The sequence below is a fragment of the Mytilus trossulus genome, chromosome 11, assembly GCF_036588685.1.
Source record: "Mytilus trossulus isolate FHL-02 chromosome 11, PNRI_Mtr1.1.1.hap1, whole genome shotgun sequence".
Lineage (NCBI taxonomy): Eukaryota > Metazoa > Mollusca > Bivalvia > Mytilida > Mytilidae > Mytilus > Mytilus trossulus.
The window spans coordinates 11715031-11741512 of NC_086383.1; the positions used below are offsets into that span (position 1 = coordinate 11715031).

The window sequence follows — 26482 nt, forward strand, 5'->3', positions numbered from 1 at the left end:
TAAAAAGACATTTTTTTTGTATATTTCTTACAGCACTGCAAAAGTTTTTGTCAATTAATATATATTGCATGATTTTAATATAATTAAAAATGGTATGTTAATGCAATGTTTTCATGCATAAATCAGATTTTTTAATATTATTAAATTTTTGCAGCTGTTCAATGAATATAGTATTATACCTTATTGGAATGTTGTTGTTTGAAACTGACTGCAGCCAAATGTATGTACTAATATATGTCAGAGAGGACATAAATCTAGTTTCCTACTAGTAAAATAACTTGTTATTTGAAATATTTGTTTTACTTTTAAATCTGTTTACTTTCAAATAACAAGTTAATCTGTTTACTGAAAAAGGAAATTATAGAATCTCTTTTTAGTTTTTAACCCTAAAATATTTTTTTTTGTATTCCACTATTTCACTGGAGTTATGGGACTTTGATATGTACCCAGATCTGTGTTCCATCACATTTGCATATTATTTTATCACAGGCAAATCAAAGTGATCTTCTTTTTTTTGGCTCTTATACATGATCATGATACTAATTTAATTGTGTTTTATAGCTATTTTTATTTAGAAAATTAGCTTGTAAAAAAGATAATATAACCAACAAAGCACAGAGGAATACTTGAATGTGGCAGTATTTTTTGTATGTATAGTCATAACATAGTAAATGATTATAAGTGAATGAATTGTAAAATATGTTAGACATTAGCTTTTTGGTATGTTATTGAAAGCTGATGCAAATGTTTTTGTTAATTTGTTAAATATTTTCATACAAAATAAAAGTTTTTCTACTTTAATTTTTTTTTGTTTATTATAGTTTTTTTAAATCAATGATGGCATTTTTGTAATAAGATACCAGCTCAACTTAACTTTATTTATTTTACACAATATTAAGAATGCAAAATTTCATACAAAGACAATTGATGCTTTTTGGAAAATGACGCAGTCATTGTTCCATAACTGCCGACCTGATTTCTCTGCCTACCGCGCTTGGTTTCGTATTTACTAATTTCAATACAAACTGGAGGAATGTGCTTGTGTTATCATTATGCATGAGCATTGTGTAGTAATCAGCCAGGAACCAGTTTACAAACTAACTGGTTTCTGTTTGTATTCCACTACAGTTGAAGAAAGTGTTGTAGTTTGACAGGAACCAGTCCAGAATTTTGTAAACTACAAAACGTAATCGGTTATTATCATTCCGTTTTGGTGTTTCATACCGACTTATATGGTTTGAATAAGCTTAAGACCCTTCAAACATTAATGTGATAGGTATATTAAAGACTGTTTTACAAAAAGATGAAACTGTTTTGCTTTAAAAGTCGTACTATAGTGATATATGTTATGTACGGATTTCCACTCTCACCAGTTAATTTCTTCTTTTACACGTGCTTTTGAAACTTCCTGTTTAAACATCGCAAGTTTTAAAATTGTTTTTGAGTGAATTAAACTTATTTTAACAATCACGAAGCGTTCGGGAATCATTTCAAGCAGTTTCTTCTTCTCTTTGATGATGGGAAATAGGTTTTCTCAAGAAAATACCGCAAACGATCGCAGAGGAATTGAAACGTACAAGTCAAGTCGGCACCTGGTTAAATTGGCATCTAGTCAAATCGGCACCTATTTGACGTCAATTCGGCTTCCAATAATATTTATTATAATATTTTCTATTCAATTAATTAATAACTGTTACCAAGTACATAGTGAATATTAGGTAAACAACGAGACCAAAGTGAATATGTTGTTGTGTATAAAAGTAAACAACGAAGCTATTGTTTTAACCATTAGACAATTATTAAAATTAAATGGAAAACTATGAGTCCCTTTCAATAAATCAAACTTTCATGCCAAATAATTAGCAAATTTAAGGTGGTTTTTTTTCAGTAATGTTTAAACAGCATTAAACAAACAATCCTGTAAAAGACTCAACTGGTTAAATAATGCATAAAAATATCCAATAAGGCTATTTTATTTTTTTCTGGGACGCCTTCCTAAGAAGTTCGTAGGAAGGCTTCCTAAGAAGGCGTCCCAGAAAAAAATTAACATAGCCTTGTGGTCATAGGAAGGTGTCCCAGAATAAAATTTAAAAAGCCTTGCCAGACATAATAATTATTTGGACTACTCATATATATCATTAAAAATACACCAAAAAATTCATGTAGTTGAGAAAAATAAATACATTCAAAATGTACATGAACAAAATTTACAACTGCATTTAAGTATTGAATGCTTTTTTTGGTAAATTCATTGAGGTGTAAAAGCGTTGACCGAAGTACTTTTTGTATGAAGCGCATAAGCGCTTCATTCTAAAAATGTGCACACGGTCAACGCTTTTGCAACCCTATGAGGTTACAAAAAGAAACATTCAATACTTATAATTACTTTTTTTAGCTAGGATCATGAAAACACGAATTTTATAACTTTTTTATTCAATTCATCTGTGCACTTTATTGTGGGACCACGTGTTATCATGAATGAAAAGTTTTATTGAGTGATGCAATTGCTTGAGGAATAACATGTGATGTGCAGTTAGCCAATCAGAATAAAGTATTATAATGAAACATATATCAAATGTAATTATAACAAAATACATTACGTTGTAAGAGTTATCTCCCCAAACACTGTTTTTCTTGTGGCCACCTCTCCTTCGTAACCGTAAAAGATTTTATTTTACCAAATTGCTCGTTACATATTTAGGATAAGAATATTTGTTTGAACCATAGCTCTATGGGGACTCCATATGAGAGTTATTCCCCCTTTTTCATTTGATTCAAGCGATATGCATTTTCAACTGGTAAACCATAACTGATAGAGACCTAGGGTCTTCATGAGGTCATTGGTACTAAAAATGAAAATGTGGTCAATGTCAAAGGTCAAGGTCATATTATAAATTTTGATTTTGGCTTATTTTCACTTCTTTTCAAATACTGTATGACATTTTGACAAATAATTTTTCATAAATTATTAGTTGCGACATGTCCTTACTTGTATATTTTGGTTGAAAGGCTGCGCATACAATAAAAGGGAGTTTTTGTCCATCTTACATTTAAAATTACGCGTCAAGTGGTAGTTCTCATTAACCAAACATATTAAAGACCTAGGATATTTTGATTCAAGGTCCATGGTTTGTGACCTTGAAATTGAGGTCAAGGTCATAGGTTAATAGGACGTCATAAAGCCATAGGAACTAACATTTTAAACTGATTTTTCATATTTCAATATAAAAATAGATCTTTTCTAGTGGAAAGACTTCAATTATTCTCTGAGCAATTTGTTTTTAATTTACATCATATTTTGTGGGAGAAGGGGGTTCAGACTATGTGGTATCAGGTCTGTTTTTGCCCAATACACTTTCGCACCTCGCACGTTCACACCCAAGGTCCGTTCGCACTCTACTCATTCGCGACCAATTTTAATTCAAATTCAAGTTGAATAATTGGAAAATCATGATTGTTGTTTTAAATTGCTTTGGTGTAAATACTGAATGTATTTTTAGCTTGGTATGAGTAAAACATTGAAGATTTTAAAGGAAAAACACAAAAGATAATTGTTTTTAAGCCCTTTGATCTGAAACAACGAAACAATAAAATATAGGAACCAAAATATAGCAATCCACTATTATAACCAAAACATGATAAAATTTATTCAACACACAGAAAAAAAATAGTCAGAATCTCACTTCATTATGAAAGAGGTCAATGAAACAAAGTATAGCAATACACTAACCAAAACATGATTAAGAGTTATTCAACGCTAAATAAAACGTTGACAAAATACCACTTTATTTAGAAAGGATTATTATTATCTTTAACAATACGCTATCCAAAACATGATTAAGATTTATTCAACACAAAAAAAAAATGCTGTCTCACTTTATTTTGAGACAATGACAACAATTATACTTATAAGAAAACACTTGCTTACAGAGTTATTAAACACAAAACCAATTAAGATTAGTTGCGAACATGTAGGGTGTGAAAGTGAAAGGGGGCGAACATGAGTTGGTGCAAACGTGAATGGGCGCGAACGGACCCGGATTCAGCCTATGTACCAGTGAGAAATATAGAAGCCTTTCTACGGTATTTATTTGTACAATTCAGGTAGTCTTGACCTATTCATTTGTCTTAAAAAAAAACCAGCCAGTTGGCACCTTCACTTCACACACACACATATACGAATATCAATTATATGCTTACGAGACATGTTGCATTGTTAAACTAATTACGGTATGTGAAAATCAAGACTTGCATAAAAACTATCCCAATATTAGAGACAGTGGCGTCATTTTTCTTCAGAGCTTTCAGCTCTTTGATTTAAGGAGAAGGTATGATAAGGCCATTGTTTGGATCTTTGAATTGAAAAATACTGATGAATTGAATGAAATAGTTGCCACTTGACATTTAGCTGCATACAAAATCAATCAACTGACCTGATATTCTAACAGTATACTGTTCTTATACTTTTCACTATAAAGTACAAATGAAATCAGACATGTCAATGTTAGATGATGGTCTAATAGTTTTGTTTTATTGGTAATTTGTGTATTTTTCCTTTGATGTGTACTCGCTGATAATGTCAGTATCAGTGAACTGGCCGTGATATTAAAATTATTGGGTTAGTACGCAAATGACATGCGCAAATGCAGGGCTTTAGGATCAACTTTTCCCTTTTATGAAACACTTGTCATCGTTTGAAACTTTCACAAAGTTGGTTTATCTTTTTTGACAATTGTTGTAAAGTTGTGAACAGAATTAAAAATGTATGAAACACCTGATAAACTGGGTACAACTTACATATCGTTGATGTTGTTCAAATCTTAGTTTTTATTTACACAATACCAATACACAACCTGGTGCTGTTCCAAGTAATTTATAGTAAAGTTTTCTTTTTAAGTGTCTTGAGAAGTATTTGTTTTACTTATTCAGTCACTATAAAGTGTTGCAATTCATATAAAGATACAACACATAAAAAGTGACCAAAAAGGTCCCACTATCGCACGTAAGAAGCTAGGAAACAAAAATTAAATGTACGCATTTTTGACATTTTTGTGGGACCATCATATAGAATGTTAAAGATGTGTTTTCATCGTCAATTAAAAGACAGATATTCATAAAACAAAGAACAAAAAAGTGAATCATATGCAAATGTAGATCTAGGATAAATTTGAAAAAAGGGTGTAAACGTGATCACCAAACAAGACAACGTTTTGTGTTGAACGGACATGTGGCAAACAGTCTGTGACCATAATTGTAGCCTTTATAAGGGGTGACTGACCCAAGTCGCCTTCCAAAAAACTTGCTTCGGAAATTTTAGGTTATCGCACGACCTGTTATGTCCATAGTTTCATATTTCTGGTCCATGTTTAATCCAAATGATTATGACATCTCGTAAGTCTATTATATTTTTCTTCTTTGACACCTTTAGTCCTTGTTCAAATTAAATGAACATGACTTTGAAAAAAGAAAAAAAATTAAGCTAAAAGTTGAGTGAAGTCTATTAAAATGTTTGAAATAATTACAAAGTTGACAAGTTATGAGCTTGTTTATTCCAAATAATCAAAACGTCTGGAAAAGCTAGGAAGGCATCTCAGAAAAAAATTAAAATAGCCTTGCCTGACGTCATATTTTATTGAAGTAAGTGGTAGGAAGGCATCCCAGGAAAAAAGAAATAGCCTTGCTGGACGTCATAATTATTTGGACTAGAGCTTGTTCACACAATTTACAGTCAGTTTACAATGCCTCCTGAAATGTGTGCTTACAGTTACACTTGCAGGGATTTCTTAAAATTATTTGAAACCAATGTGGTCGTTTTTATGATGAACACTGAGCAAATAATTACAAGACAAATTTTATGTTATTCACTAAACTAAGTAAAATATAATTATAAGTTTATTTTGTTGAACTTAAAATGATGATAAATCTGCCGATTCATATCGGTTCTATCTAATTTTTGACTATGCTGATGCTTTGTGAAAAATTTGACTTAAGTCATTTCCAAAGCAGAATATTAATAAAACGCATGCAATGATTCCCAATACTTTGCTCAAGAAAACGCCATGTTTACAGCACTGTGACAAAATTTCAAATGACATAATGCAGCCTGTGATGTCAATTGAGATTCGCCGTGATTCGACGCATGAAAGTAGTTCGTTTGTTATTTCTCTATTAATGATTAAGAAGTATTTTTTTTTTAAGTTACAGATAAACACAATAAATGATTTTTTGTAGTCAGTATCAAAAACAAAAAGTCCCTATTCTAGATATACACACAGTGACAGTGTCAGTATTATGAAATAAAATACAAAGATGAAATGTTGACAATCTAAACTAATGCCGGAAATATTGTGCATTGATCGTTTTCCAATATTGCTTTCATTTGCATGATTTATACTTAAATTCAATCAAACAAATCTTCGGATTTTTAAAGCAGCCATATAGATTTAAATACCTAAGTGTAAATACAGTCAGTGTTGGTTGATAGGGTCAAATAATGTTTCTATACCAGTCAATTGAAACTAACGACACTTTGTTACGTATCAATATATCATATACATTGAACTAAAGAAAACACGTACTCTTAACTTAGTGGACCAAATATTGTAGTTATTGTGTTCCAATATTGATTCACCACACATTCTATCCTGACATTAAATAATTGCTGATTTACTATGTGGCTATATAAATTTACAAAACAAAGTGTAAACATGGTCAGTTTTGGTTGATGCCGTCAAACAATTTTCTAATGGGAATCAGCATGATATACGTCACAATATATTTAATAAAACGAGGACATGCTGGCACTATGAATTTATGCATACAAAATTGTGAAGTTATTGTGTTCCAAAATACCTGTCACTTGTGTTAAACGAAGCATTCTGACATAAGCATATTATTGAATTATTATGCGGCGATATAGATTTACATAATAAAGTGCAAATATGATCACTTTTGGTTAATACGGTCAATTAATTTTGCTAAAGCTGTCAGTCTGAGGCATTGAAACTACTGATTTTTTTAAAACTAATTAATAGATCATTTACACTGAACAAAAGGAAGACATGCTGGCACTGTAATTTTTTGGTGACAACATTTTGTAGTTAACAATTGAAGGTCTTCCCACTAGTACTTTTAGTGATTTATCTTGATATGAAATATTGAAATTCGGTTAAAAATGTTCTTTCCAGTGTCAAAGGATAGGCAAAAATTATATGGTTTCTACACACCTTTTTATGAAATGAGTTAAAAGAATAAATACTTCTGACTTACACATAGTCACTAACGGTTATCTTTTTACAGTCATAATCATGGCTTGTAACCTAATGCAAAAAGTCCTATGGCTTTATGATGTAAAAATATAAATTTAAAGCAAAGGTCAAAATCTAGAACGTCTTTTTAACCTATGATGTTGACCTCATTTCAAGGCCATATACCAAGGACATTATATCAAAAGGCCTTAGTTCTTTAATATGTATGGTTAATGAATTATATCAGTGAAGGCATAAATCTAATTATAAGAGGGGAAAACACTCTTGTTAGATTTCAGGGTACATATTCAAACAATATAAATGACTTACAACATGTTGTAACTTACAGTTGAGTAAACATATGTTGTCAATATCTTACACGGTTTTTGAAAATAATGAATAAATGCGTAAATCAAAATTTAGAATATGACCTTGATCTTTGACCTTGACCGAATACTCTTTTTTTTTTAACATGGACCTGAAATCCAAAGATCAAGGTCTCTTTAACTTATGGTATTCCAGTTTGAAATGCATATCAACTGTATCATATGAAATATATTGAACAAAAGAAGGACATGCTGGCACTCTAAATTTATTAATAGTAAATATTGTGTTCCATTACTGCTGTCATTTGTATGATATATCATATCCTGACATAACAATATTGTTGATATAATATGCAGCTATATATATTTCATAAGAAACACGACGGTTGCCACATATGAAGCAGGATCTGCTAATCAGCTGTCCGCAGCACCTGAGATCACCCCTATTTTTAGCCAGGCTCGTATTGCCCCGTCTTTAGTTTTCAATGTTGTGTCTTGTGTACTATTATTTGTCCGTTTTTTTCTTCTGTTTTAGCCATGGTGTTGTCAGTTTATTTTCGATCTATGATTTTGATTGTCCTTTTCGGATCGCTCGCCCCTATTTTTTTATTATCACAATTGACATTTTATCTACATAGACATAATCGGGGAAGCACGAATTAAAAAGAAAATTCAAAAAAGCTAAATAAGTAAATTTAGCCCAGCAGTTGTATTTGTAGCATCTGATGAGTTGAGCCTATTTCAACTGATTTTTCATAGTTGGTTCTAATATTGTACTTTATCCCCTTTTCCCAGGTTCTGGGAGGGTTGGGATCCCTATAATACGTTTAACTCCGCCACATTCTATATGTATGTGCCTGTCCAAAGTCAGCAGCACTTAATTCAGTGGTTGTCGAATGTTTATGTGTTACAACAGTTGTTTTTTTTCATTTTTTTGCATAAATTATGCCGTTAGTTTTCCCGTTAGATTTGTCATTTCGGGGTCTTTTATAGCTGTCTATGCCATATGGGCTTTGTCACTGTTGAAGGCCATACGGTGACCAATAGTTTTAAATATCTGTGTAATTTGATCTCTTGCGGAGATTTGTCTTATGGACAATTATACCACATCTTTAAAATATTTAAGATCGAAAGTGTTTATTTTGTATTATATTCCAACCATGATTAAAAGAACGAAGATGTGGTATAATAGTCATTGCGACAACTCTTCACGAGATAGCAAATGACACAGATATTATAGATCAATGTATGGCCTTGAACAATGAGCAAAGCCCATACCACATAGTCAGCACACATTATGTTTTAAATGCCATTCTGCCTTGGTAACCGTAATTCTCACCATATACCCATAGACCGAAAATTGCCCTTGTGGCATGCATTATATACTGTTTAACTGGAGAAATGGGAGGACTAAAACTGCTGAAGTGGAATGAATCGTGAGTTATATCAAAAATATCATGAACATTCAGAAGTTGGTCATCGAGAACAAATCCATCAATTATATCATTCTGAATTCACGGTAATACATATCGTACATATGGAACGATGAAATCGTATTCATACAAATATTGGTGTTTTCCTGTAACACATGGCCATAAAAGAGGTGGAAAAACAAAGTTCAACCCACCATTTTTCTTTTAAAAATGTCCTGTCCAATTGCAAATCAGGAATATGGCCATTGTTATATAATAGTTCGTTTCTGTGTGTGTTATATTCTAACGTTGTGTTTCCGTTGTGTCGTTTGTTTTCTCTTAATTTTGAGTATAAATTCACATTACTATAAGACGTGTCACGGTACTTATCTATCCCAAATTCATGTATTTGGTTTTGATGTTATGTTTGTTATTCTCATATGATTTTGTCTAATGCTTAGTTCGTGTCTGTGTGTGTTACATTTTAATGTAGTGTCGTTGTTCTCCTCTTATATTTAATGCGTTTCCCTTAGTTTTAGATTGATACCCCGATTTTGTTTTTTTGTCCATGGATTTATGAGTTTTGTACAGCGGTATACTACTGTTGCTTTTACATACCACATCTTTTACTATTTAAGATCGAAAAGCACAAGATCATTCATATAAGACAAATTACTTATAATATTAACATTTAACATGCATTATCACTAGGAATTGATACATATAAAAAAATGTTTTTTTCAGTAATTCAAGATTTTGTCGTTCTGACGTAGTTTATAAACTACAAAGTATTTTTTTTTCATTTCTGTTCTCACATTTTTATAATGAGACTCAATTCTGTAAACATTGCTGTTCTCTATTTTTAACCTTCCAAAATTATCAAACCCATACTAAATTAAAGTTTTATTATAAAGGAAAATTGAACATAAGACGATTAATTGAACAAACATACTTTGTTTGCCAGCTATATCATTGGCAATCATTCTAAACCTTCTTGTTTTATAATAAAAGTTTTTATCTTTGTTTTTTTACGTTGTTATAGTTTCTTCTCTTTTTGTTGTAAATAAAATAAAATCTTTGGTTTCACTTGTATACCAAAAACTGTCATTAGTAAGTCATTAATAGTATAAGAACGAAGATGTGGTATGATTGTCATTGCGACAACTCTTCAGTAGATATCAAATGACACAGAAATTATAGGTCATCGTACGGCCTTAAACAATGAGCAAAGCTCATACCACATAGTCAGCGCACATTATGTTTATTATGTTTTAAATGCCATTCCGCCTTGGTAACCGTATTTCTCACCATATACCCATAGACCGAATCTGGCCTTAGTCGCATGCACAATATAATGTTCACCTGGAGAAATGGGAAGGCTGAAACTGCTGAAGAGGTCTGAATTGTGAGTAATATCAAAAACATCTTGAACATTCAGTAGTTGGCCATCGAGAATAAATCCATTTAATTCATCCGATTTCACAGTAATGCTTATAAAGTTTACATACCGTACATATGGAACGATGAAATCGTATTCATACAAATATTGGTGTATTCCTGTAACAGTCATCATGAATGAACCGATTCGGATATTTTGATCTTCAGGGTAAAGCATAACCATAATGTCACTCATTGAACGAACAGAAGAAATATTATCATATTGGAAGTCAATGAAGGCTCCAGACATAATTGTACTTGTTGATATGATAGAGTCGGCCTTTTGTATTGTGACTTCTGTATGATTGACAGACAATATTCGAACAGTATTGTTTACACGTAAGGCTAATTTTGGAATCACGTATTCATTGTCCAACTGATTCACTGGAAGTATCATTTCCATAAAAGGTTGACAGTAGAAACTTGAATCAGGTTTAGGAGTTGCTACGGTATTACATCGATTACCGCTGACAATTGCAATAGGATTAGATGCTGATATTGTAGTTCCGGTAAGGTCAGTGTCATGTGACAGTTGAAAAATTGTCTTCTCGTCTAACACGATAGATAAAGTTTGATTTGTCGTGTAATTTGTTCCCTCGTAAGTGATTGATCCGTCGTCAATTTGCAGTGTAATATTTATAGTTGTATTTGAATACAGAACTCCTATAGCAAATACACTATCTTTATTTCTATAAAAATATGCTTCAGGTTGAACGAAAAAAGATGGTATAACGTAATTCGTTGATAGGAACTCTAATGGAATGACAAGAAAACCTTCCATAGAATCTGCATCCTTAAGAAAGGCGTATATTCGGACAGGATCATTCGAACTAATCATAGCACATTGTTTGCTTATGCCCTCCGATGATACAACACCAGTTAAAGCAACATTCTGTCCAATCAGAAATTCTGTTTTGTTTTCGTGACCATAAAGACCTATATGTCCTATGTTTAACCACACATCTATCGACATTCCACTATTACTGGGCCAATCACAGATGGTGAGGTTAGTATCCATAGAATTGTTAGATTTTATCAATACTAATGTAACTGTATGTTTGTCATGCCAGAAGTCATCAGTGACGAAAAATATATAATCTTCTCCTCTGCCATCTGTCAAATAAAAACAAATGTTGTATACAAAGTTCTTTAAATGAACATAATGCACATATATCCTAATTTAAGGTAGCACAATACAAAGATTTTATGACTCCAACTCCCAAGTTATAAAATCCTGTAACTTTCTTAATAATGCTTGAAAATTTATAAAAGAGGTAGTTTTGGATTGCTAACAACAGATTACTCTTTCAAATTAATGCAATGTTTGTATGATGCAACACTTATGAAACCAATTATAATGTGAATTGTGTCTAAAATATTTTTCACCAAATTTCCACTTTCAAATGAAATTAGCTTCTGCATAGGTATCCCTAAAGGGTTGATTTTATTATATGTTGTTCCTATGGCCATTATTTACAAAAGGGTGTCTCAGATTTCAGATAGAATGTATAGAACAAATTTTATACCTAATTAAACATTATCTTCTTTTATGCGGTTAGGATGTTTACACTAATTAGAGATTTATGAGAGAATGGAATACTATAGAGACAATCTGAGACACACTTTTGAAGCAAAGGTCAAAATCTAGAACGTCTTTTTAACCTATGATGTTGACCTCATTTCAAGGCCATATACCAAGGACATTATATCAAAAGGCCTTAGTTCTTTAATATGTATGGTTAATGAATTATATCAGTGAAGGCATAAATCTAATTATAAGAGGGGAAAACACTCTTGTTAGATTTCAGGGTACATATTCAAACAATATAAATGACTTACAACATGTTGTAACTTACAGTTGAGTAAACATATGTTGTCAATATCTTACACGGTTTTTGAAAATAATGAATAAATGCGTAAATCAAAATTTAGAATATGACCTTGATCTTTGACCTTGACCGAATACTCTTTTTTTTTTAACATGGACCTGAAATCCAAAGATCAAGGTCTCTTTAACTTATGGTATTCCAGTTTGAAATGCATATCAACTGTATCATATGAAATATATTGAACAAAAGAAGGACATGCTGGCACTCTAAATTTATTAATAGTAAATATTGTGTTCCATTACTGCTGTCATTTGTATGATATATCATATCCTGACATAACAATATTGTTGATATAATATGCAGCTATATATATTTCATAAGAAACACGACGGTTGCCACATATGAAGCAGGATCTGCTAATCAGCTGTCCGCAGCACCTGAGATCACCCCTATTTTTAGCCAGGCTCGTATTGCCCCGTCTTTAGTTTTCAATGTTGTGTCTTGTGTACTATTATTTGTCCGTTTTTTTCTTCTGTTTTAGCCATGGTGTTGTCAGTTTATTTTCGATCTATGATTTTGATTGTCCTTTTCGGATCGCTCGCCCCTATTTTTTTATTATCACAATTGACATTTTATCTACATAGACATAATCGGGGAAGCACGAATTAAAAAGAAAATTCAAAAAAGCTAAATAAGTAAATTTAGCCCAGCAGTTGTATTTGTAGCATCTGATGAGTTGAGCCTATTTCAACTGATTTTTCATAGTTGGTTCTAATATTGTACTTTATCCCCTTTTCCCAGGTTCTGGGAGGGTTGGGATCCCTATAATACGTTTAACTCCGCCACATTCTATATGTATGTGCCTGTCCAAAGTCAGCAGCACTTAATTCAGTGGTTGTCGAATGTTTATGTGTTACAACAGTTGTTTTTTTTCATTTTTTTGCATAAATTATGCCGTTAGTTTTCCCGTTAGATTTGTCATTTCGGGGTCTTTTATAGCTGTCTATGCCATATGGGCTTTGTCACTGTTGAAGGCCATACGGTGACCAATAGTTTTAAATATCTGTGTAATTTGATCTCTTGCGGAGATTTGTCTTATGGACAATTATACCACATCTTTAAAATATTTAAGATCGAAAGTGTTTATTTTGTATTATATTCCAACCATGATTAAAAGAACGAAGATGTGGTATAATAGTCATTGCGACAACTCTTCACGAGATAGCAAATGACACAGATATTATAGATCAATGTATGGCCTTGAACAATGAGCAAAGCCCATACCACATAGTCAGCACACATTATGTTTTAAATGCCATTCTGCCTTGGTAACCGTAATTCTCACCATATACCCATAGACCGAAAATTGCCCTTGTGGCATGCATTATATACTGTTTAACTGGAGAAATGGGAGGACTAAAACTGCTGAAGTGGAATGAATCGTGAGTTATATCAAAAATATCATGAACATTCAGAAGTTGGTCATCGAGAACAAATCCATCAATTATATCATTCTGAATTCACGGTAATACATATCGTACATATGGAACGATGAAATCGTATTCATACAAATATTGGTGTTTTCCTGTAACACATGGCCATAAAAGAGGTGGAAAAACAAAGTTCAACCCACCATTTTTCTTTTAAAAATGTCCTGTCCAATTGCAAATCAGGAATATGGCCATTGTTATATAATAGTTCGTTTCTGTGTGTGTTATATTCTAACGTTGTGTTTCCGTTGTGTCGTTTGTTTTCTCTTAATTTTGAGTATAAATTCACATTACTATAAGACGTGTCACGGTACTTATCTATCCCAAATTCATGTATTTGGTTTTGATGTTATGTTTGTTATTCTCATATGATTTTGTCTAATGCTTAGTTCGTGTCTGTGTGTGTTACATTTTAATGTAGTGTCGTTGTTCTCCTCTTATATTTAATGCGTTTCCCTTAGTTTTAGATTGATACCCCGATTTTGTTTTTTTGTCCATGGATTTATGAGTTTTGTACAGCGGTATACTACTGTTGCTTTTACATACCACATCTTTTACTATTTAAGATCGAAAAGCACAAGATCATTCATATAAGACAAATTACTTATAATATTAACATTTAACATGCATTATCACTAGGAATTGATACATATAAAAAAATGTTTTTTTCAGTAATTCAAGATTTTGTCGTTCTGACGTAGTTTATAAACTACAAAGTATTTTTTTTTCATTTCTGTTCTCACATTTTTATAATGAGACTCAATTCTGTAAACATTGCTGTTCTCTATTTTTAACCTTCCAAAATTATCAAACCCATACTAAATTAAAGTTTTATTATAAAGGAAAATTGAACATAAGACGATTAATTGAACAAACATACTTTGTTTGCCAGCTATATCATTGGCAATCATTCTAAACCTTCTTGTTTTATAATAAAAGTTTTTATCTTTGTTTTTTTACGTTGTTATAGTTTCTTCTCTTTTTGTTGTAAATAAAATAAAATCTTTGGTTTCACTTGTATACCAAAAACTGTCATTAGTAAGTCATTAATAGTATAAGAACGAAGATGTGGTATGATTGTCATTGCGACAACTCTTCAGTAGATATCAAATGACACAGAAATTATAGGTCATCGTACGGCCTTAAACAATGAGCAAAACTCATACCACATAGTCAGCGCACATTATGTTTATTATGTTTTAAATGCCATTCCGCCTTGGTAACCGTATTTCTCACCATATACCCATAGACCGAATCTGGCCTTAGTCGCATGCACAATATAATGTTCACCTGGAGAAATGGGAAGGCTGAAACTGCTGAAGAGGTCTGAATTGTGAGTAATATTAAAAACATCTTGAACATTCAGTAGTTGGCCATCGAGAATAAATCCATTTAATTCATCCGATTTCACAGTAATGCTTATAAAGTTTACATACCGTACATATGGAACGATGAAATCGTATTCATACAAATATTGGTGTATTCCTGTAACAGTCATCATGAATGAACCGATTCGGATATTTTGATCTTCAGGGTAAAGCATAACCATAATGTCACTCATTGAACGAACAGAAGAAATATTATCATATTGGAAGTCAATGAAGGCTCCAGACATAATTGTACTTGTTGATATGATAGAGTCGGCCTTTTGTATTGTGACTTCTGTATGATTGACAGACAATATTCGAACAGTATTGTTTACACGTAAGGCTAATTTTGGAATCACGTATTCATTGTCCAACTGATTCACTGGGAGTATCATTTCCATAAAAGGTTGACAGTAGAAACTTGAATCAGGTTTAGGAGTTGCTACGGTATTACATCGATTACCGCTGACAATTGCAATAGGATTAGATGCTGATATTGTAGTTCCGGTAAGGTCAGTGTCATGTGACAGTTGAAAAATTGTCTTCTCGTCTAACACGATAGATAAAGTTTGATTTGTCGTGTAATTTGTTCCCTCGTAAGTGATTGATCCGTCGTCAATTTGCAGTGTAATATTTATAGTTGTATTTGAATACAGAACTCCTATAGCAAATACACTATCTTTATTTCTATAAAAATATGCTTCAGGTTGAACGAAAAAAGATGGTATAACGTAATTCGTTGATAGGAACTCTAATGGAATGACAAGAAAACCTTCCATAGAATCTGCATCCTTAAGAAAGGCGTATATTCGGACAGGATCATTCGAACTAATCATAGCACATTGTTTGCTTATGCCCTCCGATGATACAACACCAGTTAAAGCAACATTCTGTCCAATCAGAAATTCTGTTTTGTTTTCGTGACCATAAAGACCTATATGTCCTATGTTTAACCACACATCTATCGACATTCCACTATTACTGGGCCAATCACAGATGGTGAGGTTAGTATCCATAGAATTGTTAGATTTTATCAATACTAATGTAACTGTATGTTTGTCATGCCAGAAGTCATCAGTGACGAAAAATATATAATCTTCTCCTCTGCCATCTGTCAAATAAAAACAAATGTTGTATACAAAGTTCTTTAAATGAACATAATGCACATATATCCTAATTTAAGGTAGCACAATACAAAGATTTCATGACTCCAACTCCCAAGTTATAAAATCCTGTAACTTTCTTAATAATGCTTGAAAATTTATAAAAGAGGTAGTTTTGGATTGCTAACAACAGATTACTCTTTCAAATTAATGCAATGTTTGTATGATGCAACACTTATGAAACCAATTATAATGTGAATTGTGTCTAAAATATTTTTCACCAAATTTCCACTTTCAAATGAAATTAGCTTCTGCATAGGTATCCCTAAAGGGTTGATTTTATTATATGTTGTTCCTATGGCCATTATTTACAAAAGGGTGTCTCAGATTTCAGATAGAATGTATAGAACAAATTTTATACCTAATTAAACATTATCTTCTTTTATGCGGTTAGGATGTTTACACTAATTAGAGATTTATGAGAGAATGGAATACTATAGAGACAATCTGAGACACACTTTTGAAGCCCATGATCTGTTGGTTAAGATTCCGTTAAAATTTTTGTATAGTTTAAGAAATGAAAGAGCTAAATTCATTCAAATGAACTAACCCAGATTTTGCCACTAATTACATAATAATTAATTACATAATGATTGCATAATAAAAATATTGCATTCATTTAAAAGAATAATCTTTTGTCTATCTATATATAGCTCTTTTATTATTTTCTATGCATTCATAAGAAAGTTACAGCATTTCAAAGGTTGGTGATTGGAAGTTAAAAATTCTTTGTATTGTGCTACCTTAACTATTAAATCACAATTATCTTTGTCATTGTGTTGTCTGATTTGGCGATTGAACTGATAGATTTAAAATTTAGAATTAAAATTCAGTTGTAATAAAACAATGCATGGACTCGCATAATAATGTGGCAGTATGTTTAGTGTTATCAAAGGTATATACAAAAAAACATTTGTGTGAGTGTTGGCTTATGATAAATTTAATGAAATCATTCTATAAAACATAACCTTCATTCTAGAACACTCAGAGCTTGTTTTATTCAGCGCTTTCAGACAATTGCTTAAACTAACAAAAACAGTATTTTTTTTATCCATGCTGCTATTATTGAATTCAAGAATAGAAAAAAAGGTCCCTGTCTAACATAAATAAATAAAAATGGGAAGTAACTCTACAACTTACAATCATTAGAACTTACTTTAAATTACTGCAACTAAAATGGACAAACGATTTTCTGGATGCTGACAATATTATATAAGAAGACGTGAAATGAGTGCCAAGGAGCAAACACTTTCTTCGTTTCCCAATGTGTTAAAAAGTTAATAATTATAGGTCAAAGTATGGCCTTATGAAACGGAGCCTTGGGTTACAGCGAACGTGTCTAAACAGTTCAAACATGGCAGTTGTCTGATTTATATATATCAATGACAAATGAGAAACACGTTTGAACCATATTAACAAACGATAACAACAGCAAAACATTTTCCTGACAATATCATGTACACTAATGGACGATCAATATCGTCACTTGTTTTGTAATTTCAAAGGAACAGATTTTCGGATAATAAACAATTTTCTCCGAGATGAATATGTTAGATGTGTTGTTGAGTAATGAAATGAATTATCAACAATATTCATTTAGCAAGCAGTTTATGTAGGGTGATTTTCTCAAAATAAGATGTGCTTTAGGAGTTTATCCGAGGGACCAAAACACTCTTTTACTGGCAATATTTGCGGTGATAAATGAAAGTTTATATTAGGTTATATGAGATTTGTAACAATGGGTTTCAAAATTAGGTTGTAAAGTGAACGACAGGAGAAGTTTATTCGTCTGTCAGAAATTGAGTGATCCCGACCTGTGTAGTTTGATGAAAACTATTTTTGACACCCTATGTCACGCAACGTCATTGGCTTTAAACCTGTTTGAAGAGTACAAGCGGCAAACCATTCGCAACTCGTTGATTTGTTTTATATTTTTAGATAAAAATTGACATACATACCTGATAATTGACATTGCCTCCCAAGGTACCCGGGCTTACATATACACGAGTGTGTATTATTAGTTAGCTGACACCTACCACCATTTCTGCACATTTGTTTGCTTACACATAAACCTACAATAACATGAAAAGAATAAAATTATGGGACGGACTATACAAAATCATACCCTATGGGTGTTTACTTCTACCGTACGTCATACAGACAAGACAACAAAGACCGACAAATGGTACCCTTACCAAAAGCCAACGGCAAGTACTCTACAATCGTAAATAGTTCAAGCTCTACGTGATACACCTGTCATGTTTCTGATGATAATTTAAAATGGAGGTTATTATAACATCATTTATGTCACATTGACATATTCCTGTAAAGTGGAACCTTATAAAGTAATAACAATCTAAATATGCATGCTAAAGGATTTCTTTCATTCAATTGTAACATAAGAACCCATTCAAAAAATTACTTTAAGATGCTCGCGTGTAAATGTAGAAAATGTCAATAAATAATAGCCACGAGCTGATTCTTGAACAAGTTTTTACCAACAAAACATGAGGCCCCTCATGGGGGGGGGGGGTCCTAGTAATCACATAATCACCATTTTTTTGCCAATATAATCACATAATCATTAAATATTTGCTTATCTTTAGTAATCAAATAATCATAAACTAAAAATACAGTCCTAGGTAATCAAATAATCATGACATATTTGGCTTAATAATCAAATAATCATTAACAAAACGGCCAAGTAATCACATAATCAAAAACCCCATGAGGGCCCTCAAACCTGGAAATATTAATTAAAAAAGTCAAAGTTCTTAATAAGCTTATTGGAGGTTCCTTGGTATATTTCTATTGCAAATGTAGAATATCAAAGCACACTTTTCGGTTTATTCTTCCTGAAATGGTATATTTACTAAGGACAATCATATGTACACCTCCAGGCTGTAGTGAGTGTTGAAAGTGGTGTCATTGTTCAATGATGATGTAGTCGGAATTAATTTGGCCTTCATATTCTGATAGATGGGGCAGTACTGTAATGGCAAATATTGGTTTACTTCGCAAAAGAAGGAGAGGAATGAACTAGATCGGAACACGTTGATTGCGAAGATGACATGTGGACAACTTTCATATAGCTGACTTTATGTTTTTTTTAAATAACCGTATAACGTCCTATAAATCATTTGAACTCTTGTGGATAGTTGTCTTATTGGCTTCAAACCATATCGTCATATATGTTTTTAAGACTAAGCATTTCAATCTATTCTTTTGTTTTAATTAGGAAATACATGTATTCGTAAAAACATCAAATAGAGTTATATGTAACAAGAGTAAAACCTATAATACTCGATATGTCTTATTCGGAAATGTCTACTTTTGTGTTTCAAATGTCTGGTTATGTAAGGTATTTCAGTTGTTTCCTGTAATTAGTTAATACTTCAGTTTTATCATGTACATCTTTTGTATATTAATTTTATTAAACCTACTGTTTGCAAAAGTATTAATTATTCTAAATAATAGGGATGTTCTGGTAACTAACAGGAAACCCTCACCGTTTTTGGCACAACTTTTTTTATCTTTTGGTCCTCGATGCTGCTAAATTTTGTACTTGTTTCGGCTTTCAAACTTTGTATCTGGGCGTCACTAGTAGGTCTTGTTTGGGCAAAATGCACTTCTGGCGTATTAAAATTTTGAACTTGTTGCCTTTTGTTGGCTGTTGTTCGTGTGATCTTTTGTCAATTGTGTTCTCCAATTCCTTTAAAAATGCCCTGTACCAAGTCAAGAATATGGCCATTGTTATATTATAGGTCGTTGCTGTGTGTATTACATTTTAAAGTTGTGTTGTTAGGTTTCTCTTATATTTTAGTGAAAATTCACATTGCGATAAGACGTGTCATGGTACTTGTGTATCCAAAATTAATGTATTTGGTTTTGATGTTATATTTGTTTTTCTCGTTGAATTCTGTCTGATGCTCGCACCGTTTCTGTGTTTGTTACATTTGTGTTATGCGTTGTTCTCCTCTTATATTTTATGTGCTTCCTTCGGTTTTAGTTTGTTATCCCGATTTTGTTTGTTGTCCATGGATTTATGAATTTCGAACAGCAGTATAATACTATTGCCTTAATTTACAAATATTGAAATGATTCCCATGACTCCTAGATTATGAAGTTGCACAGTAACTATCAACCATGGCTTTTGTTACTCTTGAGGTGAAACGTCTAGAAAAAGGTTACATTAAGCACTTTGAAGATCCTGAAGGTCTATCAAGTTGAACATAGAATTCTTCATAATCTTCTCTGCTCAATATGTTCTCGTTACGAGATTCGTGTCCATCTCCCTGATTGAATATATTCATTGTATATGTTACATTGATATTACCTTAAGTGATGTAAAGTATGTGTATCTGTGAATACAAAATAACTTACTTTCCTCACAGGTGCTTCCATCCCAGTACAAGTTACTTGCACAGCCACAATGATGTCCATCACATATTAAGTTATTATTACACTCGTCGTTTGTCGAACATTTTGCGTAAACAGATTTCTCTAAATGAAACAAAGAGGATGTATTCATAGAGAGGAAAGTCAGTATTTATTATTCATAAAACAGTTGTCATATTGATAAGCGGGAAATAGTTTACAAGAATTCTTTGTTTAGTGTTACGGTTGTTGCGTTGATTCCCTTTTTAAGTTATGTTTTTTCCTCTGTTTCATTTCTAATCCGGATTTGATTTCTCTGAAACGATTGATGACTAATTAACAGCGGTATGCTACGGTATACTTATTTTATTCATGTCTATTAATGTTTATATAATCATACAGTTTTTATTTAAACAGCATTTTTTGTTGTTGTTTCCATTCACTATTTGTTTTTGTTTAAAACGTGGTTAGTGTATATTTAAAAGCATGGTAAACTTCTTCGATTTCATATTTCTACACAGTTTAAGTGAATTCATGTTATACTACATAGTTTATACAAAAAACAAACTGCTCATTACAACAGCTTCTTAAACGAACTTACAAGAAGCCTTAATTAATATCATGTTAAAAACCTATTGTAAGTCATTAGAAAAATATATTCAACCATTTTAATAAATATCATATTTACACCTTATATAAATGTATAAGAATGTCAAATTTTAATTTGGTTGGTAGCCAGGGAATTTTTCGCTTATTGCACCCTTTTTTCTCATTTCAATCAAATTTGCATGTTTTTCACAATTTGTGGGTTAATATGCCTGAAATTCATCCTCGTTCCCGTGATCTTTGTCATTTCAACTATTCCGTTTTACCCTCTCTACCCTATGTTTGCATACACATGTTAATGGATTTCAGTTTACTTAGAAAAAAAAACCACAAATCCTTTCGTTATACAGAGAGTTTCAATCTAAATCTATTCAGTGTAATTTAATTGATGATATTATGGAGTGTTTTCACAAAATGTCCTTCGTTTAGCGGCTCGAGGAATCTGTACTTGACTTGTACTTTTTTCAAATTCCCCTTTCATATAACCTGATTTAGCTGTACAATTTTATGCTTCTGTCTTTTGACCCGACTTTGTTAATGTAGCTTTTTGTTACTTATATGCATACTGGGCTTTCAAATATTACAGTTTGGGTGTTTCAGTTGAAAATAAATCAATAAAAAAACACGCTTTTTAAACAATACATGTGTAGAGTGTTGTTTGTTTTAAAACGTTACACCGGTATTGTTCAATAGAGAACAATACATGGCAAAATCCGTAACATATGCCGTATCAACCCGAGATATAAATATCAGCTAGAGGGCCTTTAAGCCTGAGGAATAATATTGATCGAGTGTGATACGGCATGTGAGACGGATTTTGCCATGTTTTATACGCTTTATCATATATTTCAACAGGATATTATATATGAACTGCTTTCTGATCTCTAACATATGGGTTACCTTCAGTTTTAATTTTGTCTTATATAACAGAAGATGTGGCATTATTGCCAATGACACGACTACCCACAAAAGTCCAAAATGACACAAACATTAACAACTATAGCTAACCGTACGGCCTTCAACAATGAGAAAAGCCCATACCACATAGTCAGCTATAAAAGGCCCCGATAAGACAATGTAAAACAATACAAACGAGAAAACTAACGGCCTTATTTATGCGAAAAGAAATGAACGAAAAACAAATATGTAACACATAAACAAACGACGACCACTGATTTGTTTTTAAAGCTTGAAAAGAACTGCTCAATTACTTCTTCAAGGCCCCTAGGTAACCTAACAATGTGCTGTTGTTTTAAAAATATTTTGTTTATTCTTTTTTCTGTGTGTGTTTTGTTTGGTATCTCATTCAGTTTTTTTATGCTAGCATTTCGTGTGTCAGAAATGTGAAAAATCGACGTTATCTAATAAATTGCGTCACGTCCGAATGACCGTTCATTAAGGACCAATTTTGAGGAGAAAATTTTGAGGAGAAAATTTTGAAGAAATTTTTTTCTGAAGAAGCTTGCATAAATTTGAACGGAGTTGAAAAAACAATTAGAAAATTAGTAGGGATGTGATAAAGGCTGGGCATCAAAGTTGTGCGATATGGATTCAACAGCAGGCTATTTATCAAATACTCAGAACTACTGTATTTACTACTAAATATATAATAAAACTTATATATTTCACCTTTGTTTTAACTAGTATTGTATGCAGTGTTGTTATCTCATTGGCAATCATACCACATCTTCTTTTATATATATGTTAGCGGCAATAAGTGAAATTAGGCATTACGCTTCAATCCTAAACAATAAGCTACCGCCTAGGCATTAAGTTCATTGCCTTAATGATGTTATGTACTAGTCTCAAATCCTAGGATTTAAGCTTAAATCCAGAAAAATGTGTGCTGGCATTAAGCTTAATGCCTAATATGTAAATGCGAGTAAATAAAAGACATTTATTCCTTTAAATTAAAATACATTTGTTACATAATAACATTAGGATAACTGTGGCCTGTTTATCTTCACTGTTCTAAGATAAGTCCTATAAGATATTCTTTGGACAGAAAATATTATAAAGTTAGGGGCGACTTACGATATTTCTCAGCATGCTGCACATCGAAGCTATCTGATGATTATATTAGCTAGGATGTCTTAAGTATTGGCGTAAACGAAAATAGCAATTGAAAAAAATGAAGTATTGTATCAAATTCATCCAAAAAATTAATTCATACACCGATTAATTGTTACAAAATAATAATAAGTTTTAAATGAAAGGTTATAACTAATTTTTATATTATAATTGTAGATCTCAACTCTTTGAAACTAAATATAAGTAAAAAAATATAACGGCGTTTTATATTAGAATTAAACAAAATAATTGTAAATAGTTAAAATTAAATATATATTCGTCAAACTCATTTTATGCTTTGAGGTACCTGATTTCAAAGCGTCATGGTTTCATTCTCAAAAGTTCATAGGAAAATCTCGTGCATCTTTCATATAAATACTAAATATACTTCTACTATTTTATTCTATTAATTAATATAGACTCATTCATGTATTACACACATAGCTACTTTTTTTTTATTGTTTTAAACAATACCGATTTTAACGATGCAAAAGTACAGGGCCCATTGTCATTCTCAATATAAAAAAAAAAGATGTGGCATGATTGCCAATATGAAAAATCTCCACAATAGACCAGAAATAAATTAACTCATAAAATATGTTTTGTTATTTATTTTGAAATGTATTAGATAATAATTTAGAAATCTAAAAATTTGATAGAAATTTGTGTTAAAAATCATTTTGTTATCACAAGTTGTGGAACTGTTGACAAAGACAATCTACTAATCCAATAAAATAATGGAAAATGGTGTGATAAAATAAATCATATCTTAATTTGTTCTACCTTTGACCCATTTAAACCAGCTCGACTTCTGTCGTGTATAAATTTTCAAATAAATATAACTATAATTATTCTATAGAATCTCCCCACTTTTTCAATTGGATACAATTACTTTTTTAAGTCTTTTTGATACTTGGTAATACCACACAAACATGAAAAAACTTTTTACATGAATATAAAACATGTAATGAAATATCTAATTGCACTTTAAAATAAAATATGCCTGAAATTTAAAATTATAAAATTATCATAACCTATTTAACATTACTAAGTATATTCCTAATTAAAGTCCATAGTGTCTTTCATTAACAACTACATAAAAATGACAATGGAAATTGGGAATGTGTAAAAGAGACAATAACCCGACCATAGAAAAAAACAACAGCAGAAGGTCACCAACAGGTCTTCAATGTAGCGAGAACTTCCCGCATCCGGAGGCGTCCTTCAGCCGGCCCCTAATCAATTATATACATGTATGGTTTTTAAAAAAAAGTATTGTGGAGTCAATTCAGTTTTGATTTTAATCAAATGGTACGAAGGTCTACACACTGAAGCATTGTATAATTGTCCATTGTTTACTTTTTTATTTGGTTACAATTTTATTGTTAGAGGGAGCTACCATTGGAGGGGAGGCTTGGATGAAATTTGAAAAAAAAGCAAGACAGGCTTTTGAGCAATCAAGGCAGGAACAGTAATTTTGCATAACAAGCAGGATTACAATTTATGTCTGACAATAACAGATAAACTAGTGAAAATTGCAGAATGAAAAATAACAATCTGAGAAAATGAGGGAAGGTAGGAGGGGTCCTGAATCCTGATCCGAAATCACGGGCTTAAAACACGAAATCCCGAGTATAAATAAATTTTAATCCGGATCCCGAAATCATTTTATGTAAGATCTAGGCATTGGCAAGTAAAAAACGAAAACAGCTTTGGTCCTTTCTATTTCCCTCCTTTTCGAATGTCCTGGTTTTCTATTGGTAAATTTATTTCACTCTGAAATATCTCTATTATGTCTCCTTTAAGCTTCCATTATGGAAAATTAGTAACTTAAAAAGGATTAAAAGATGAATAACAATAGGTGTACAGCTGCTCTTAGCAATAATGTAAACATTCTGATAGTGATCCTTTAAAAGCTTGCATATTGCACATGATTTTAAAACGTAGCAATGATTCAGACTATGGGTAAGAGTTATCTTTTCTTAGGTGTTCTATATCCCCTTAATGCCTAGGCGTTAGCTTAATGCATAGGAGTTAAGCTTAATGCCTAATTTTACTGATTGCCGCTAACATATACATATTATATATATATATGAAAATACGTAGACATTATAAAATAATTCCAATGGAACATGAAATCTAACATACATACTTATAACACATATAGAACCGGTCCAGTAATCATCACGATCGCATTTACAGTGGTTGTGAGTGCAAAACAGAGACTCATCACATTCTACGGAAGTTATGCATACATCATGGAAACCCTTTTCTTTGGAAAAGACAAAGTATATTTGAAATGAGATATCGATGCGACATTTATAGATACATGTCCAATACTCATACAGAAATTGCGTTGCCCTTAAAACAAAATCAGAAAATAACCATATAAAGTCTTATTAAAGGTAACCTTTTTTTTATTTTAATTTGTATGTACTCTAAACATGACAACTAAGTACATATTCCACGTATCACCAGTCAGACTAGTAGCACTGTATGTTTATTATCAATTTTCTTATTATTAGGCTGTTAAAATAATTGAATACATTTATAAAAAATGTTTTGGGTTGATAAAAACCGAACTCTAAGGAAACAACCGTATTTTTTTACGTGATGCATACAATTCCTAATCTAGCCTTACCCATCACTTGTATGACAGTTGCATACAATTCCTACGGAAAAGATCACTAACATGTTTCTCTTCCGTTTATACTTATATATCATGTGTATAGAGATCCATGCGGATAACTTCAAAAATTCAAAAATGAGTTTGGTTTGAATTTTGGATATGCTCAGGTTTTTTTTCTTTTTTAGGAATATATTAGCTGTTTTTAGCAAAATTTTCGGAATTTGTGGTCCGCAATGCTCTTCTAGTTTGCACTTTTTTTGTTTTCTTTAAATTTTTTTGAGTTGATGAGTTTATTTATTTTTGCTATTTACTAGTAATCATTTTTGACCAGTGTTTTAAAATTAGGTTGAATAAACAGGTAGGCACTTCATTGACAACAGAAACATTTTCCGACATCATTTAGACCCAAACCTGTGATTAAGCTTTTACTTAATTCGGTGTTAAACCTGGATAAAGTCAATTAAAGATAACAACAAGACAACGATACCATCAAGACTTATACTTACCTTTTTGATACAAAATAACGTCA

At 31.8% G+C, this 26482-nt stretch overlaps 2 protein-coding genes across 2 annotated transcripts; both read right to left on the minus strand.

Moving 5' to 3' along the window:
• Nucleotides 1-10249: 10249 nt before the first annotated feature.
• LOC134689722 (IgGFc-binding protein-like) lies at nt 10250-11395 on the minus strand. The gene has a single exon (XM_063549689.1). It carries the CDS (start codon nt 11393-11395, stop codon nt 10250-10252), a length of 1146 nt encoding a protein of 381 aa, XP_063405759.1.
• A 3538-nt stretch (nt 11396-14933) lies between these two features.
• LOC134689723 (IgGFc-binding protein-like) lies at nt 14934-16079 on the minus strand. The gene has a single exon (XM_063549690.1). It carries the CDS (start codon nt 16077-16079, stop codon nt 14934-14936), a length of 1146 nt encoding a protein of 381 aa, XP_063405760.1.
• Nucleotides 16080-26482: the final 10403 nt, after the last annotated feature.

Excerpts from the sequence above, each read along its gene's own strand:
- LOC134689722 (XM_063549689.1), bottom strand. The coding sequence starts at position 11,395 with ATGTCGATAGATGTGTGGTTAAACATAGGACATATAGGTCTTTATGGT.
- LOC134689723 (XM_063549690.1), bottom strand. The coding sequence starts at position 16,079 with ATGTCGATAGATGTGTGGTTAAACATAGGACATATAGGTCTTTATGGT.